Here is a 16311-nt window from a genome sequence, read left to right as displayed (position 1 = left end):
CTGTAAAAACATGATACTGCTTTTCCAGTTCTGTTCAAGTATTTCAATTCTATCTCATTTCATTACCTCTATTTTACCCTCTGGGGAAGCAATGATTAGGAATTAAACTCTTGCAAAGCTCATCAACTGCAAAATCAAAATAAGTATCTAGTAATAATGGAAAACACTAACAATAAAGAGATCTACGCACTATATGTGGATATATGGATAATTCAAATTCAAATGACCTTTACCAAAACAATGGCCTTATTAACGTAATAGACATTTTACCTTAAATACATAACACTTTCCGTCCTAAAAATCACAAGCCCAGACTTCTCTAGTAATGCTTCTACAAGCACACTGCAGGATATGGGCATATCATTGTTTATTTCTCTACTTGTTTTTTTAGACCTCATCACAGTATGCATGCCTGTTTGCAAAGTGATCTATCATTTTCCCATCAAGTTTTCTTTTCCCCTACCAGTTGAATCTGGGCTGATGTTGAACTTGCTTTGACCAACAGAAGGTAACAGCAATAACAAAATGTAATTTACAAGACTTGGTAGGTCTTAAAATGCCTTAAAGCTCTGGCTTCACCCACCCAGAGTACTGGTGTGAGATGGCCAAATATAGGTCTAGACCAGCTGGAGGCAAACCTGTGCGTCCCAGAGGACAGTCAGCATACACTGGTAGACAGGTAAAAGCCACAGCACCTCAGTCCTCCTAAACCAGCACACTGCAGCTGCCTGCAGCTGCATGAGTGAGTCCAAATGAAACCAGCGGAGGAAACATCCAGTCAGCCTACAAAATGGTGAAAAATCATGTCGTTGTAAACATAAGCCATTGAGTTTGAAAAGTCTGTTATACTGAAATATACAATCATATAGTATTACTTATGAGAAATTTGTTTAAGCTTTTATTTACCTTATAGTTGTCTTTGATCCTGGGGTGGGGGAAAGACAGTCCTAGCACATGGCTTGCAATAATTATTTGTGCTGTGAATGAATGAATCCATTATGAGTGAATTAATTTTCTAAAAAAAAACAAAAAAGAAAAACCTGTTTTAGTATATTATTGTAAGACATAGTAAATACATTCATTGTGGAGTAACTGGTGTGTGTGTGTGTGTATATATATATATCTTGATCCATTTTACTGCCTCTTTCTTCCCCTTCCTTCCATCTCCCTATTCCATGAATCCCTTTCCATCCTTTTAAAGAACTAACCCTTTGGTTTATTGATCCTTTGTGAACTACATTTAACTCAATAAAGACTATGGTTTATAACCTGCATCTCTAAACCTCCATTAGCATTAAGCTCAGCATGCCATCTATTGGCCAGTCATATAATTTTGAGACAGCAAAACAGATGAATTCACACTCCATCCTTTTAAATGTGAAATCTAGTAATTCAGTAACACTTCTGAATGAGACATACGCTTGCCTTAGAAAATAAACTAATATACACTGGCTCCCCCCTCCATTTTATTTATCTTTTATAATAGGAGCACCTTCAACATATGCTTTTCTCTCTATTGTTGCTATTAAAAATGCTACCCAAAACAAAATTTACCTTTTATGGATAGACTATTCAATAGCTTATTATTAAACTCTCTTATATAAAAGTAAAACATTCCCAATTTACATTTTGTATCTAGTTAATATTTAAAGTCTCCAGGAATTTACATGGCAATTTTCACAATGGAATATCTATTAATTATCCTTTGAAATATTTCCAGGCTGAAATCACTGTATGTTCTATTGATGTAGAACTTGAGCACATCAATTGGCCATATTAGTGCTCGAGTAAACCCAAGTTGTCTTCCACGAAATATCTTGGCCTTGTGCACAGAATCTCATCAGGCACATGTCCAGCAGAGATTATGTGGCCTTCCAGTCAGATGTGAGTGCTATGTGGAAAAGATTCTCTTGATACAGCCAAGCTGCACGCAGCAGGTAGAGATGAGAGGAGCATGCAGACTACTTCACCTCCACAAGCCATGTAGTCCCCTTTAACTGGCATTTTACAGATCGGTTCCCAGCTTGAACAAGCAGTCAGGGATCCTTTTATGAAAACTGGCTTCACCTGTAGTTAAGGATCTCGTTTTCTAAGAGCTGCTTTTCCTTTTTCTGTGGTTATGAGTTTCTACTCACAGAAGACTGTATGGCAGGAGTTCCTTTTCACACTGGGCAGATTGTGGTTAGGGTGCCTTGCAACTCAGCGGTACTCTGCAGAGTTGTCATTTGGCAAAGAAGTCTTTCAGTCTTTCAGTCAGAGGTAACATGATGTAACCTGTGAACACTCTTGGATTAACAAGGACAATGTGGCCTTAATTAATGTTTAAATGGCTAAAAGTTATCAAATGATTAGTGAAGCACATACACCTAAAATTGTTACTAGGAAACATATTCCTAAATTCTTTCTATTTAATTCTTATCAAAAGTATGTATAAGAGAGGGCCGGGGATTTAGCTCAGTGGTTTTGCCACTTGCTGAGCAAGTGCAAGGACCCGAGTTCGATCCCCGGTACCAAAAAAAAAAAAAAGTATATATAAGAGAAAGAAGAGAGGAATAAAAGGAGAAAGGGGGAGGGAAGGAGGGAGAGCGAGAAGGGGGGAGACTATACATGGAAGATTGCCTAAAATTTGTGCCATATTTCCATTTCTCTAAATATTCTAAAATGTATTCCTACTTCAATATAGAAGATGAAAAGAAAGGACATGTATATGTCATCTTTTAGCCATCACATGATTTGTTTAGAATTTGATTTAGTTTGAATAACTCTCATCCTTTGCCAGGACTTCCTCCAAAATCCTCCTAGCTGCTGCCCACATATTCACTCTCATACTCTTCTAATGCATTTTCCCTACACCAATCAGTTTGATCTTTGAAAAATGTGAACCTTGTCTGGTCACAGATTTGCTTAAAACTTAAGGAGACAGACTGTGCTCAGAAGCATATTAAGGTCTACCACCACACCCTTCCATGATTTCCTAATAGAATCTAGATGGAAGACAAAATATTTAACCTTCCTTATAAGAACATGCATTATCCTGTCCCTAGCTGCCTCTCTAGTTCCTTTCTGGGCAACTTGATCCCCTTCAATAACCTAGTGGAGTTGTAAGAGGGAGAACTAGGAAATAACGTTCTTCTCCCATACACAAGATCTTAGTCAACTATTTAGGCAAAAGGGGAATCACTTCAACCCCATATTAAGTTAATATTGGAGAATATAACTGGTCAACAAAGGGAATTCCTGAATACTAAGCCTTAGAATTAGACTTACCCACCTAAGGACGGGAGGCACTGAACAGGTGCCCTTGGATACTAAATTTCACTCACAGCCATGGTCAGGGAAACCTCAGTTTTGCTGCAGTACTGAAGAATCCCTAAATATCAGGAACACAAAGCCATAAAGGGATATTTCTTGCCCATATAACATATCATAGTTCAACTGCTTTACATCCCCCTCTCTCTGAGTCCCAGACTAGAACAGCAACTACCCTCTCACATTTTTCTGGTTACCACTACACAATGCTAAGACAATGTTCTGGAAGTCTTTCCATTTTCCTGGCAATCATATGCTGTGCTCCAGAAATGGACCACATCATTTTCAATCCCAACCCAATGGCTGGAACTAATAAAAATAATCCTAATAGTAAATTTAGCCTTCCGTATGTCCAGACCACAAAGAGAACTGGATTTCAGTTAGCAGAAATAATAACTATCTCCATGGCGAAGCCACTGTGCACAGGTGCTCTCTACATGTGTGCTGGCCACCACAGATACACCAGAGTGGAAGGCACTGGGTCACACACCCCACAACTTGCCCCTTGGGGTTTCATGGAAAAGGCTAAAATTTCGGGGTGAAACCCTTCTTCATGAAAATGAGATGAATGGGAAAGAGGAATCTTTGATAAGACCCACGGTGAAAATTTGAAGTTTGGTCCCTCAAATTTTTGGATTTAAAAATTAAGCACAACATAGGTATTTCTCTAGAACTTTGGGTTGTCTCACTTGCAAAACACATTGTATAGTGATTTCCAAGTATGCAGGCTACTATCAACAAATGTTTATCCATAGTAGGGTTTGGGAATTGCGCCGTTGCCTCATTCATCCCCAAGGAATAGCTTTCCCAACCCATTTGTTACACACCTTTCCCACAGTCTCCCATAAGGGAAGCTCTAAAACAACTAAAAGTACAGTATGCTTATCGACCATGCTTATTTATGTTTTCTTAATTTAAATATTATATGCATACAAAAATGTGTACAAATCAGAAATGTGTGACCTTATAGATTTTCACAAAATGAACACATCTGGGTAACCAGCACCCAGATCAAGAATCAGAATGTTACTGTCATTTTTGAGGGTCCCCTGGCGCTCCCTTTCAGTCACTAGCATCACCGCCCAAAATGCTATTATACTACTGGGGAGGAGAATGGGAGCAGAAGGGTGGGTAAAAGGGAAATTTCACATTTTATTATCTGTTGCTTTAACTTTGCACAGGAGACACAACTATATATTACTTTTGAAAAAAAAAGAATTTCTAAAAAGATTGTAGATACTTTAGACCTTCCTGTCTTGACACAATGATTCCCAATGATCCTGTAGTAGCAGATTCCATCCAGATCCAGGGGTTAAAAGCAGGGCCTCTGTAGTAATATAGAAATGAACTGAAGTCATATCTTACCAATCAAGAATGCTTGTTAAGCCTTAGTCAGGTTATTCAAATTTCTCAAAGCTTGAGTTGTCATAAAGGATTAAATGAGATAGTCTTTGTAAAGTACCTATATAGTATCTGAAACGTATTAATGGTTCTATAAATTGTATCTGTTATTAGTATGGAGCTCAGAAATGTCAGGTGACTGATCTTTGAAGATCAGAGAATATACCTTACCTCAATCATTAAATTTAAAAGTTATTACCTTTTACTCTGAATTGTTATGATAATGAGTGATATAATTCATAGCATTGGAGAAACAGAGTTAACTAAAAGAACTCAGATCATTAAATTCACTTATTTGTTTATTATACAAATGAATAAATGGAAACTAACACACTCAATAATTTAATTATACTCACACAATTTGTTTGCAAAAATAAAAAGAAAGAAAACCAAGAACTAGGTTTTAATTTCTTTGACTTCCAGTCCAGTGCTTCTACTATACCATGATCACTCACTCAGCCATATCCTAACAGAACTAACAGTTATTGAGCGTCTTATAAGTATATGCCAGTAAAATTCAGAACAAAATGCCTATCACAGGAAAAGGTAGAAAAACATTTTCTTTTGGATTAGGCTGACTTCTTTCCATTTACTCCATCAGCAGCATCCGTACTTATTGGAAGAAACTGTAAGAAGATCATCTGTGTACTAAAGACTTAATATATAGTATTAAAAATTAATTCCACTTTTTTAATATATTGAACAAGAGGGGATTTGTCAGCCAGCCATCTGCTGCTAAGTCTCCTGTTGCCCAGGTTATTTATATTTATGCTAATGAAATAATCAGCCCTGGGGCTCCATGAATCTCTCCTTCTTCTCTACCTCACACACACTATAGCCAGGGAAAGGGACTGAGATTGGAGTTAAAGTGATACAATCTAAATTTCAGTAGACAAGTGTGGGGAAGTCTTATTTGGGGGTCAGAAGAACAAAGGAGCAAGGCGTCCTTAAGAAATTTCCTCAGATTTGATGGCTTCAGTTTGGGGATGGGTCTTGTGGATTATTTGGACTTTTATTTGAATTCTGGCTTCTTAGAGTTTAGTCTTGCTGCTAATTCTGTGTATCTGTGTTAGTCCCTTCCCTTGCCTTGGTGCTATGGCACTTTCCATAACTGGTCTGTGAATCTGTAATATAATTTTCCCAAACTACAAGATGAAAGAATTTCAAAGTATGTACAATGTAAAGAAAGACTGATTGCCTTGGGCTTAACAGCAAACTCAGCTCCATAATTATGACTTTTATTGCCCTCTTTAATGCTTTAAAAAGTCAGGGAAAACTTTTTTAAGATTTATGATTAAGAAAAGAACATTTTCTGTATTTTCTTTTAATAAATAGAAAGAAATGTTGTAATCAGCAAAAGGGATGCATTAGAGATGCATACATTAGTAGATCAAAGAAATATTAATATTTAATTTACAAGCATGAATATAAGGGAGCAGGAAAAAAATTTTCTTGACCACTATGTGCATTTTATCAAATTACCATATATTTTATGTTCTTTCAATAGCATAATGTATGAAGATAGCATTGGGAATTCCAATATCTACTTTGTTAACAAATAACTTTTTCTCCAAACAGTAGATTAACATAAGGCAGCTATGAGATTATCTTGCTGTATATTTTGGAGCATAGGTAGTGTCACTCTGTCACCTCCTGTAAAGCATAACAGATATATTCTTTGTGTATGCACCAATAGTTTTCTCAAAAGTAAAACACTATTCAAAATACATAAGAATCATTGTTAAAATTTAATTTTCACTTGAATGTTCTGGCACATTTATAAATTTAATTTTCACTTGAGTGTTCTGGCACACTGAACAAAGCATTAATAAGTTGGTTGTTAATGATTATACAGACTTCGTTACTGTTTAATATGGAGTTCCCTTTTTTCTGTGTTTACATACTTGATAGGGAACAGATATGTTGTGTTATATCATCCAAAAATCAAAAGTTAAAAGGTTTATTCAAAACTAATTCCTGGTCCAGGGATGTAGCTCAGGGGTACCATGTTTGCCTGGCAAATGCAAGGTCCTGAGTTCAATCCCTAGTACCAAAAAAAAGTAACTCCTAACTACTCTTATTGTGAAATATAATACAAAACATACATGATACAATCACTATGGAAGTCAGTATGAGATTATTTTTAAAAATCTAACTATTCCCCTTCTAGATATCTTCCTGAATATTACAATGACATGTGTATATCCATGTTTATAGCAGCAGAATTCAGAATAGCTGAATCTTGGAGTGGCCTACATGTCCATCAATAAATGACTAGAGAAAGAAAATGTGGTATTTACACACAATAGAGTACTCTTCTGTCATAAAGAAAGATAAATTTGAGTCATTTATAAGAAAATAGATGTACCTTGAGACCAGAAAGTTAAGTGAAAATACATCAGACACCCAAGCTTAAATATCACATGATTTCAAGAACAAAATGAAAGACAGATAATAGGAAATAGAGAGATAGATCTTTCTCAAATAGGAAAAGGATCAGGAGATAGAGGAAAGCAGAAAAAGGATAAAGAAAGGAATGAAGATGTATTATATACATGTACTAACTCCACACAAGGAATGTAAACATTATGTATTGCAAACATATACTAATAAAAATTATAATAAAAAAGACAAGTTAACAAGAAAAAAAAGATACAGGAAAAACAACCTCATAGTATAGAGAATAGATATTTAAATCCTCTGTTCTTTTCTAGTAATTTATAGGTCTGTTTTTGTGCCAATAACATACTGTTTTTAACACTGTACCTTTGTAATATGACTTGAAATCTGGGATTATGATGTCTCCTGCTTTGCTCTTGCTCTTGTTCAGAATTGCTTTTGCTATCTTATGTCACTTTTGGTTCCATATAAATTTTAGGATAGCTTTTTTCTAGTACCATGAAGAATGCTATCAGTATTTTGATTTGAATTGCATTAAATCCATATATCAGTTTTGGTAGTATGGCTGTTGTGACAATATTGGTTATGCCTATTTAGGAACAAGGTATATTTTTCCATTTTCTGGTGCCTCTTGAATCTCCTTTTTCAGAGTTTTGTTACAGAGATCTTTCACTTCATTGGTTATGTTAATTATTAAGAATTTAATTTTTGAGGCTATTATGAATGGCACTGTTAATTACTGATATACAGGAATGCTAATAATTTTCATATATGTTGATTTTGTATTCTGCTACATTGCTCAATATTTTAATTAGTTCTAAGAGTCTTGGTGGAACTTTTTGGATCTTCTATGTAAAGGATTATAAATATAGTTTAAAAATAAATATAGTTTGACTTTCCTATACATATCTTCTTTATTTTGTTTGCTTATCTGACTGCTCTGGTTTAAGTTTTGAATACTATACTGAATAGCAGTGGTGATAGTGGACATTCTTGTCTTCCTGATTTTAAAAGAAAAGATTTCTGGTTTTCCCCTTTGACTATGATGTTGGTGATATGTTTTCCATAAATACCTTGTCAGATTGAGATAAGGTCCTTTTATACCTTTTTTCTTCAGAGCTATAACCATGAATGGATGTTGTATTTAGTCAAATATTTTTATGCATATATTTAGATAATCATATGATTTTTGTCCTTGCTTTTGTTTACATGATGCATTACATTTATTGACTTTGCATATGTGGAGCCATCCTTGCATCCCTGGAAGGAAGCCTACTTGGTCATGATGAATGAATGATCTTTTTAATGTTTTGTTCCATTCTGTTTGCCAATATCTTATTGAGGATCTTCACATCTATTTTCATTATAGAGTTTGGCCTGTAATTTTCCTCTTCAGTTGAGTCTGTTTTTGAATCAAGGTAATACTAATTTCCAGAAATTACTCCTTTCCTTTCAAGCTCATTAAAGAGTTTGAGGAGTATTAGTATTAGGTCTTTCCTGAAGTTCTTATGAATTCAGCTGTGAATCCATCAGGTCCTGGGCTTTTCTTAGTTGATAGGGTTTTTATTACTACCTCAATTTTATTACCTGTTACTGGACTCTTCAGGTTTCTTATCTTCTTGTTTCAATTTTAGTATTTAATATGTGTCTAGGAATTTATCTATTTCTTCCACAGTCTCCAAATTATTTGAGTACAGGCTTTGGAAGTAGTTACTGATAATCTTCTGGATTTCACTGGTGTCCATTGGCATTTCAACTTTTTCATTTATAATTGCATTGATTTGGGTTATTTCTTTCATTCTTTTAGTAACTCAGGCTAACAGTTTGTCTATTGTGTTTATTCTTTTGAAGAACCTGCTCTTCAAATCATTGATTCTTTGTATTTTTCTAGTCTCTATTTCACTTATTTCCTCTTTGCTCTTTATAGTTTCCTTCCATGTGCTAAGTTTGGGTGTGGATTTTTCTTTTATCCTAGGGTTTTGAGATGCACCATTAGGTTATTTACTTTGGTTAGCTCTGTTTTTCTGATGTGAACAAATACAGCTATAAACTCTGTTGAGTCTACTTTTGTTGTGTCCCACATATTCTGATATATTCTACTGGCATTGTTGCTTGCTTCTAAGAATGGCTTAATTTCTTCCTTGATTTCTTCTGTGACTCATTGATTGTACAAGAGTGTAATTTTTAATCTTGATGTGTTTGCATAATTTCTATGGTTTCTTTGGCCATTGATATCTGGTTTCATTGCATTATGATATGATAATATGCATGGAATACTTTCAATTCCTTTGTATATATTTAAACCTTCTTTATAGGTAAGTATGTAACCTATTTTGGAGAAAATTCCGTGTTGCTGAGAAGAATATGTATTCTGTTTTTGGGTGGAACACCCTGTAGCTATCTATTAAATCAATTTGTTTGGAGGTGTGGTTCAACTCTGATATGTCTATGTGATTTTTTTGTCTAATTGATATGTCTATTTGTCATAGTAGAGTATTTGATTGTGTTGATGTTTATCTGATCTTTTATACCCAGGAATGTTTATGAAGTTTTCCAAAATTTGGTGAGCACATATTTATAATTGTTATCACTCCTGTTGAATTATTCCCTTAACCAACATCACTGACACTCTTCACCTCTTCTAATCAGTTTTGGCTTGAAGTCCAAGTGCTTATCATGTTCAACAGCCCCGAGCAGGGGACGGTGGGGCTCCCATGTGGGTGTCTGCTGGTGGGCACTGAGCAGCACAGAGGCTGTCCAATGGGCTCAATACCCAAGTGTCTGGGGGAAGGAATGAATGGGTACTTATTTCTTGGTCAGTGTGGTCTATTCTCTACCAAGAGTCCCACTGGTCACACATGCTGCTTGCCTGTACAGGGTTCAGGCCAGTTTTTTCAGTGCTCATATCGGGATTTCTATTCAGAATAGAATATAACACTTGTTTTAAACTTCCCCAACAGCTAGCTTTTAACTTCTTAAATACTGCCTGGCCAGTTTGCAGTTTCTCTGGTGCCCTGGTTTGTGAATATCTCACTGGCTCTGTTTCTGTTCCCACTGGGGAGATTAGGAGGATTGGGAGCATAGTCCATTGGCCTGGCCACCACTTAAATACCAGCTCCCTCCATCAGGATGCTGAATTCTGTCCCAAGATGGCATACAGAGTAGACGTGGGTCTTCAGGGGTGCTGCAGTCTCATGGCAGTCCAGCTTTCATTTCTAAATCCCCCTCATACTGGATTTTTATCCAGTGAGTATCTCTTTCCTTCTTGCCTTCTTTTCTCTGGCTTTCTCTACCAGCCCTGCCTCAGTTTATCCACTTTCCTCTGGTACACATATCAGAAGAGACTTCCTCCTTAGCTGTAACAACCAGTCATCCATAATGGATCTCTTGCCAAAAGTAAAATGCTTTATATCCCCAAATTCTTAAGAAAAATTCTAATTCCACATTCCATTCTTTAATCCATATTAGGTAATATTTCATTTCTATAAAGGCAACTGTACATTCATTAGTAATTTGCACAGAGAATATAAATGAGTCATCATACACAGAAAGAAAAATACTAAACATTGATCATGACTGAAATCCATTCCCAACACCCTGTGAGCCTCAGATGATTATACTGACATGCCATCATGATTCCTTGACAATCATCTTTGCTAAAATTTCTCTGTAATTCAAGCCCCTCTGTACAGCAATGCCAGAGAATTTGTCCTTTGAAACAGATTTCACTGTTACAGGTTTGTTCAAGCACTTACAGAATCCAGCAAGTGCTACCAGCTTAGTTGTGTGTAGTTGATTTTTTTTTCCAAGAGCCATTTTTAAAACTACCTGCATTAAGTATAGCTTCTTATGATGATGGTTTGATATCTTGGGGCCTTGCTGAATCTGGAGGAGACTTATCATCTTAGGGTTAGTCAATTCCTAGAGATGTATCTTGTATACAAATCAACCAAGCCAAAGAATATATCCCACAACTACATCTTTTACAGGTCCTACACTCAGGACCATTACCTACCTACCCCAGAGCCAGGTAAGGATAGCCCCTCTCCTGATCTTACCAAAATCATTCAAACCAGCCAATTCTAGACTTACTAATGCTGCTTTCCACATTCCTTGGCAGGGATGCCACCTAAAGGCTACTGCACACATTTCCTTGCCCTTTTGCCTCCTTGCAGACTGTGGTATTTCTCCATGTGACTACAATGACAAGCTGTGCCTCCTGTTGCTAGGAAGCTATTGACATGGAAACAATTTCTTTAGCTGCTATCATGAAATCAACCAATAACAAATGCTGGTGGGGCTGTGGGGAAAGAGGAACCCTGCTCCACTGCTGGTGGGAGTGTAGATTGGTGCAAGCACTGTGGAAATCAGTATGGAGATACCTCAAAGAACTAGGACTGGAAGTCCCATTTGACCCAGCTATTTCCTTGCTGGCTATCTGCCCAAAAGAATTAAAAAAATCAAGCCACAGTGATATATGTGCACCCATGTTCATAGCAGCACAATTTGTAATAGCTACAATTTGGAAGCAGCTCAGTGCCCATCAACTGGAGACTGGATAAAGAAAATGTGGTTTTTAATAAAATGGAGTACTACTCAGCCATAAAAAATGAGAAATTAGAGACATTTATAGCTAAATGGAGGCACATTAAAGCGATACTCTTAAGTAAAATAAATAGGACACACATGTGTAAATACCAAATAGTGTCTCTAGTATGAGAAACTGAAAGTGTAAATAAGAACTAATATGTATAATAGATAATGTGAAATAGGAAGAAAAGGGGCAAAGGGGAAGGGGAAGTGGGATGGGTAGAGGAAAGGAAAGAAGGGAATGGAATTAATATGAGAAAATGAAAAAATGAAAACAGTCTTTGTAAATAGGGAAGAATGGAGGGGTTGAAGGGAGGGCAGGGGAAGGGAGAAAATAAGAACCAAGAGAGATTGTGTAAAGGTGCAAATTTCCAAAGATGAATGTCATTATATTGTATACCTAAAAATGTACCAATAAAATAAAATTTTTTTAAAAAAAGAAATAATTTCTTTCATGATAATCATTTCTGTGCCTGTGTATCTTACCATACCTGATGGAAACAAATTCCACATTCATTGTAAAATAATAATATGCCTATGACCATCACCTCTAACTACACCCTAACTACACAAATATAATTTTATCAATAAGTCTTTCTGTTCCTGCTTATTATTTCATGTTATTTAGAAATAGTAAAAGTAGAAGTAGCACACACTTTTGAGTATACTTTAAATACAAGAAAGAAGGCAATAAAGGACAAAGCTCAGCATAAACCTTGAGTAGATAAAGTTACTGTTTGGCTATTGTCCAAGGAAGAATTCTTTTGAGTACAGTTTCCCAGCATGGATTTCAAATAGTCTAAGAGGGAGTTTTTTATTGGGTTGTTGAGGATAAAATGTCTTCAATCTGTACTCCTCTCTACCAGCTCTGTATGTCCCAATGTTTTTTATTTTTGTGACACATAGAAATGGATAGCATGAGTTTTTCCAAAGTTGGAATATTCCTGTTATTAATTTCTCAGGGTCTCCAAAGTGGTCATCTAGGGAAGAGTTCTTGAGAGTTAAGACAACAACCTCATATTTTGTCATGAGTCTTGTAGAGTGATACAGGTTTCATACATAAGAAAATGCTTTCCTTAAAGTCTTTGTAAATAGGGAAAGGTGGAGGGGGTGAAGGGAGGACTAGGAATGGGGAAAAAATAAGAACCAAGATGCATTATGTAAAGGTACAATTCCCAATGAGAAATGTAATTGTGTTTTATACCCAAAATGTACCAATAAAAGAATTTAACAAAAAAAAAAAAAAAGAAAATGCTTTCCAACATCTAGCTCTTATGAACTAGAACTTCAAGCAAAAGAACCTGATATACCTAGAATATTGGGAAAAATCCCATCATGCAGAATCTTTCAAGAATGTCACATTGAATGAACCGATCTCTTAGGAAGATATTTCTTGAAGAACATATTGACTCACTTTTTATAGAGCCAAATTTAGTGTTGGGTACTTGGGAGGAAATGTAACAAGAGGTTGTTTAGCATTTATCACCTGAAAAAAGGATGAAAGAGAAGGAAGCAGAAATTAGGATGAATACTGGCCATGGTTATGGCCAAAAGGAATGAAAGTCACCAGAAAAGAAAGGCTGAATTTTGTGAATGAGGGGAAAAAGGACAGACAATTATTATTATAATCACTCCTTCCAGTCTTTCACAGTGCTAATAGGAAAGCGACCCACTGACCTGAAAAAATTTTCAGGCATTAAAGGAGGTCAAGAAGGAAAGAAGTAAGAATTCTCTGAATAAACAAGTCCTCTGAGAAGTATCTAGACAAGAAAAGGACCCTATTCAGATCCAGGCATGTGGCTTCTATTTTGGCTCCAGAGAGGAACACTTTAACAAAAGCCTTGTCACTATAAAATAAATTAAGACATTTATTTACCCAACTATGTGCCAGAAGCAGAGAAAAGAATGCAGAAGCAAAACAGAGAAGCACTTAATACATTTAAACAAGTCTGAGAGTAAATTTGGGAATACTGTCTAAAAGGCAAAACATGACAAATAGGGGAGGAATGGAAGCGTGGTCAGGCGCCCACTGAATCATACCAGAAAATGATAAAGAACACTTTACAGACAATGACTTTCCCTCTAGTTGGAAAACACAGACCCCAAGGTAATACATTGAGTTTCCCAAAGAAAGGAACACCAATTGGTTCAAAAGTAGGAGTGCTCAAGCCTGCAGCACAGTCTCCCAGTCAAAGGCTCCAGTGCTTTCAGTTGCCAGGCACCATGAAACAATCAAAGACTGGAGAGGGCAAATAGATGCTATGAGTAGCTGAGTGCCTGGGTGTAACAAAATAAAAATATTAGCACTTCATTTCACTTTCCTTGTTAGCCAGGCAGCTGTTTGTTCTCAATAAAATAAGTCGTGACCTTGAAGTCCTATGATCTGTACAAATGATATCAAGGGCTGATGGAATGAAAACTAAGTATTCAGAAATTTCAGAGCCTTGGAAATGATAACCTCCAATATATCGTGTTCATTTCCTGCCTCGGTGCATATATTTTCTCTTCTTTAATATATTTTCACCTGCCTGGCTGGCGTGGTGGTGTGGTGGCACACACCTGCCAAAGAAACCTTCAGGTTTCTACTTTAGTTCTTCCCTGAAACTGTACCCGCTTATTTTTTACTTCTATTGATATCTCCTAAGGTTTGAATTCTGTTAGTGCCATACAGATGACTGTTTTCTAATTGTTATTTGTATGCTAGTTGCTATTTCTCCTAATTTACAGGTCTTTGAGGAAAGGCATCAGATCTTCTTCCCCAGCCCCTTTGAATTCCTAGACAATCTAAAATAGGCACTAGGCACAAAGTAAGCATTCACTAGAATCATTTTTACAGATGCCTAAATGAATCCGTAACCAACAGCATTATATTCACTTTAAAATTGGATGCCAGTGCAGATTGAAGATACAATTTCATTATTGGATTATGTAAAGGTGCATTATTATGAATTACGTAAAGGTGCAAATTTCCAATGATGAATGTCATTATATTGTATACTTTAAATGTACCGATATAATTAATAAACAAAAAAGATTTACTGGTAGTAGCAGTAGTGTGCTGGTTTAAAAACTGGTTGTGGTCAGTTCATTGTTTGCCAGTTGGTATTGTAAGACCATTACAAATTGCATTACTAAGAGCTTGGCTTGAAAATTTTAGTCTGATCATTAGAGTTTCCTGACCTGGAATAGGCAAACATTGAATGTAAAACAGTCCTAGCAATAGAATACTGTTCTTATGTGGGAAAACTGGAATTAATGGGTCTGATGGCTAAAATCAGAGTTCTGGAATCAGAATGATTTGAAATTACTCTTTGGTGCCAGTAGATACAGTCACATAACCATGGCAGAGCCATTTCCCCATCTCTAAAATAAGTATGTCAGAAAGCTGATATTAGGGTTCAAAGAGAAAAACATATTTTAAAGCCACGAAGTTTGGCTTGTAGTGCACATTTGATACAAGTTAGCTGGTTGGAACTCACTTGCTAGCACCTAAGTTGAATCTATGCAACACTTAAAAATTCTAATACACATCAAATTTAACTTAGTGTTAAAATTATGATTACTAGATAAAGTTATACTTTAAAATTGTTTTAAATATGGAACAAAATATAAACAAAAAACCGAAAATCTTTAATATGGCTCTTCAAGGCCATGTAAAAAAAGTATTTGTTTAGCACTCACATGAACCTACAGTTGTGGTTCAAATAATTTGAAGTACATATAAAAAGTGAGGTGAAACTAGCTTCTGAAAGAATACAAAGAAAAACAATAAGAAGATATAATTTATGAATTTGTGAAAAGCAATACTCTTGAGAGCCAGAGAAATAAAACAGTTGCACACTGAATGCCTCAGTTTTCATTCAGTATGTAGTTTTCTCCCTACTGGGAAGAGTAACAAGAAAATGTTGGACACAGCCCCTGAACTTAAGACAATCAGGTTGTAAAATCACGGTATAACTTATTTCTAAAAAGTATTTTGATACATAAAGAGGGGCACACTAAGTGATAAAAAAATAAGACTATGAACTGTAAAGCTGCAAAGGGGAAGGGGAAATGGGAGGGATAGGGGAAAAGAAAGAAGGGAATGGAATTACTATGAGAAAAAGAAAAAATGGAAACAAAGTCTTTGTAGATAGGGAGGGGTGGAGGGGTTGAAGGGAGGGCAGGGGAAGGGGGAAAAAATAAGAACCAAGATGGATTATGTAAAGGTGCAAATTTCCAATGATGAATGTCATCACATTTTATACCTTAAATGTTCCAATATAATTAATAAACAAAAAAAGATTTAGTGGTAGTAGCAGTAGTGTGCTGGTTTAAAAACTGGTTGTGGTCAGTACATTATTTGCCAGTTGGTATTGTAAGACCATGCCTTCAGGACTGACTTCAAGCTGAAGGTAGAGTTGGGGATAGCTATGCAGACTTATACCAAGTTGCAACACTCCAACATTATAATTTAAAGTTAATCTTAAATAGAATTGACTGAATTAGGGGGAAATTTAGAAAATTGAGAAAGTGCCAAATGGAGAAAAATATCTGAAATTAAGCACAGAGAGCTAAGGGAGATGGTGTAAAGAAGTTTGTTCTTGGGCCGGGGATTTAGCTCAGTGGTTC

At 36.0% G+C, this 16311-nt stretch overlaps 1 protein-coding gene across 1 annotated transcript in view; it reads right to left on the bottom strand.

The window, feature by feature from the left end:
* Window positions 1-907: 907 nt before the first annotated feature.
* Nsun3 (NOP2/Sun RNA methyltransferase 3) overlaps window positions 908-16311 on the bottom strand; it is a 160463-nt gene continuing 145059 nt past the window's right edge. Inside the window, exon 7 of the mRNA XM_021238830.2 lies at window positions 908-1015. Within this exon, the coding sequence (XP_021094489.2) occupies window positions 908-1015 (108 nt within the window). The remainder of the gene's footprint in view (window positions 1016-16311) is intronic.

This window comes from Heterocephalus glaber, unplaced genomic scaffold (genome assembly GCF_053883595.1).
Source record: "Heterocephalus glaber isolate CG9 unplaced genomic scaffold, H.glaber_assembly_v1.0 deba00000122, whole genome shotgun sequence".
Taxonomy (NCBI): Eukaryota; Metazoa; Chordata; class Mammalia; order Rodentia; family Bathyergidae; genus Heterocephalus; species Heterocephalus glaber.
This window is presented reverse-complemented; position numbering and strand designations above follow the sequence as displayed.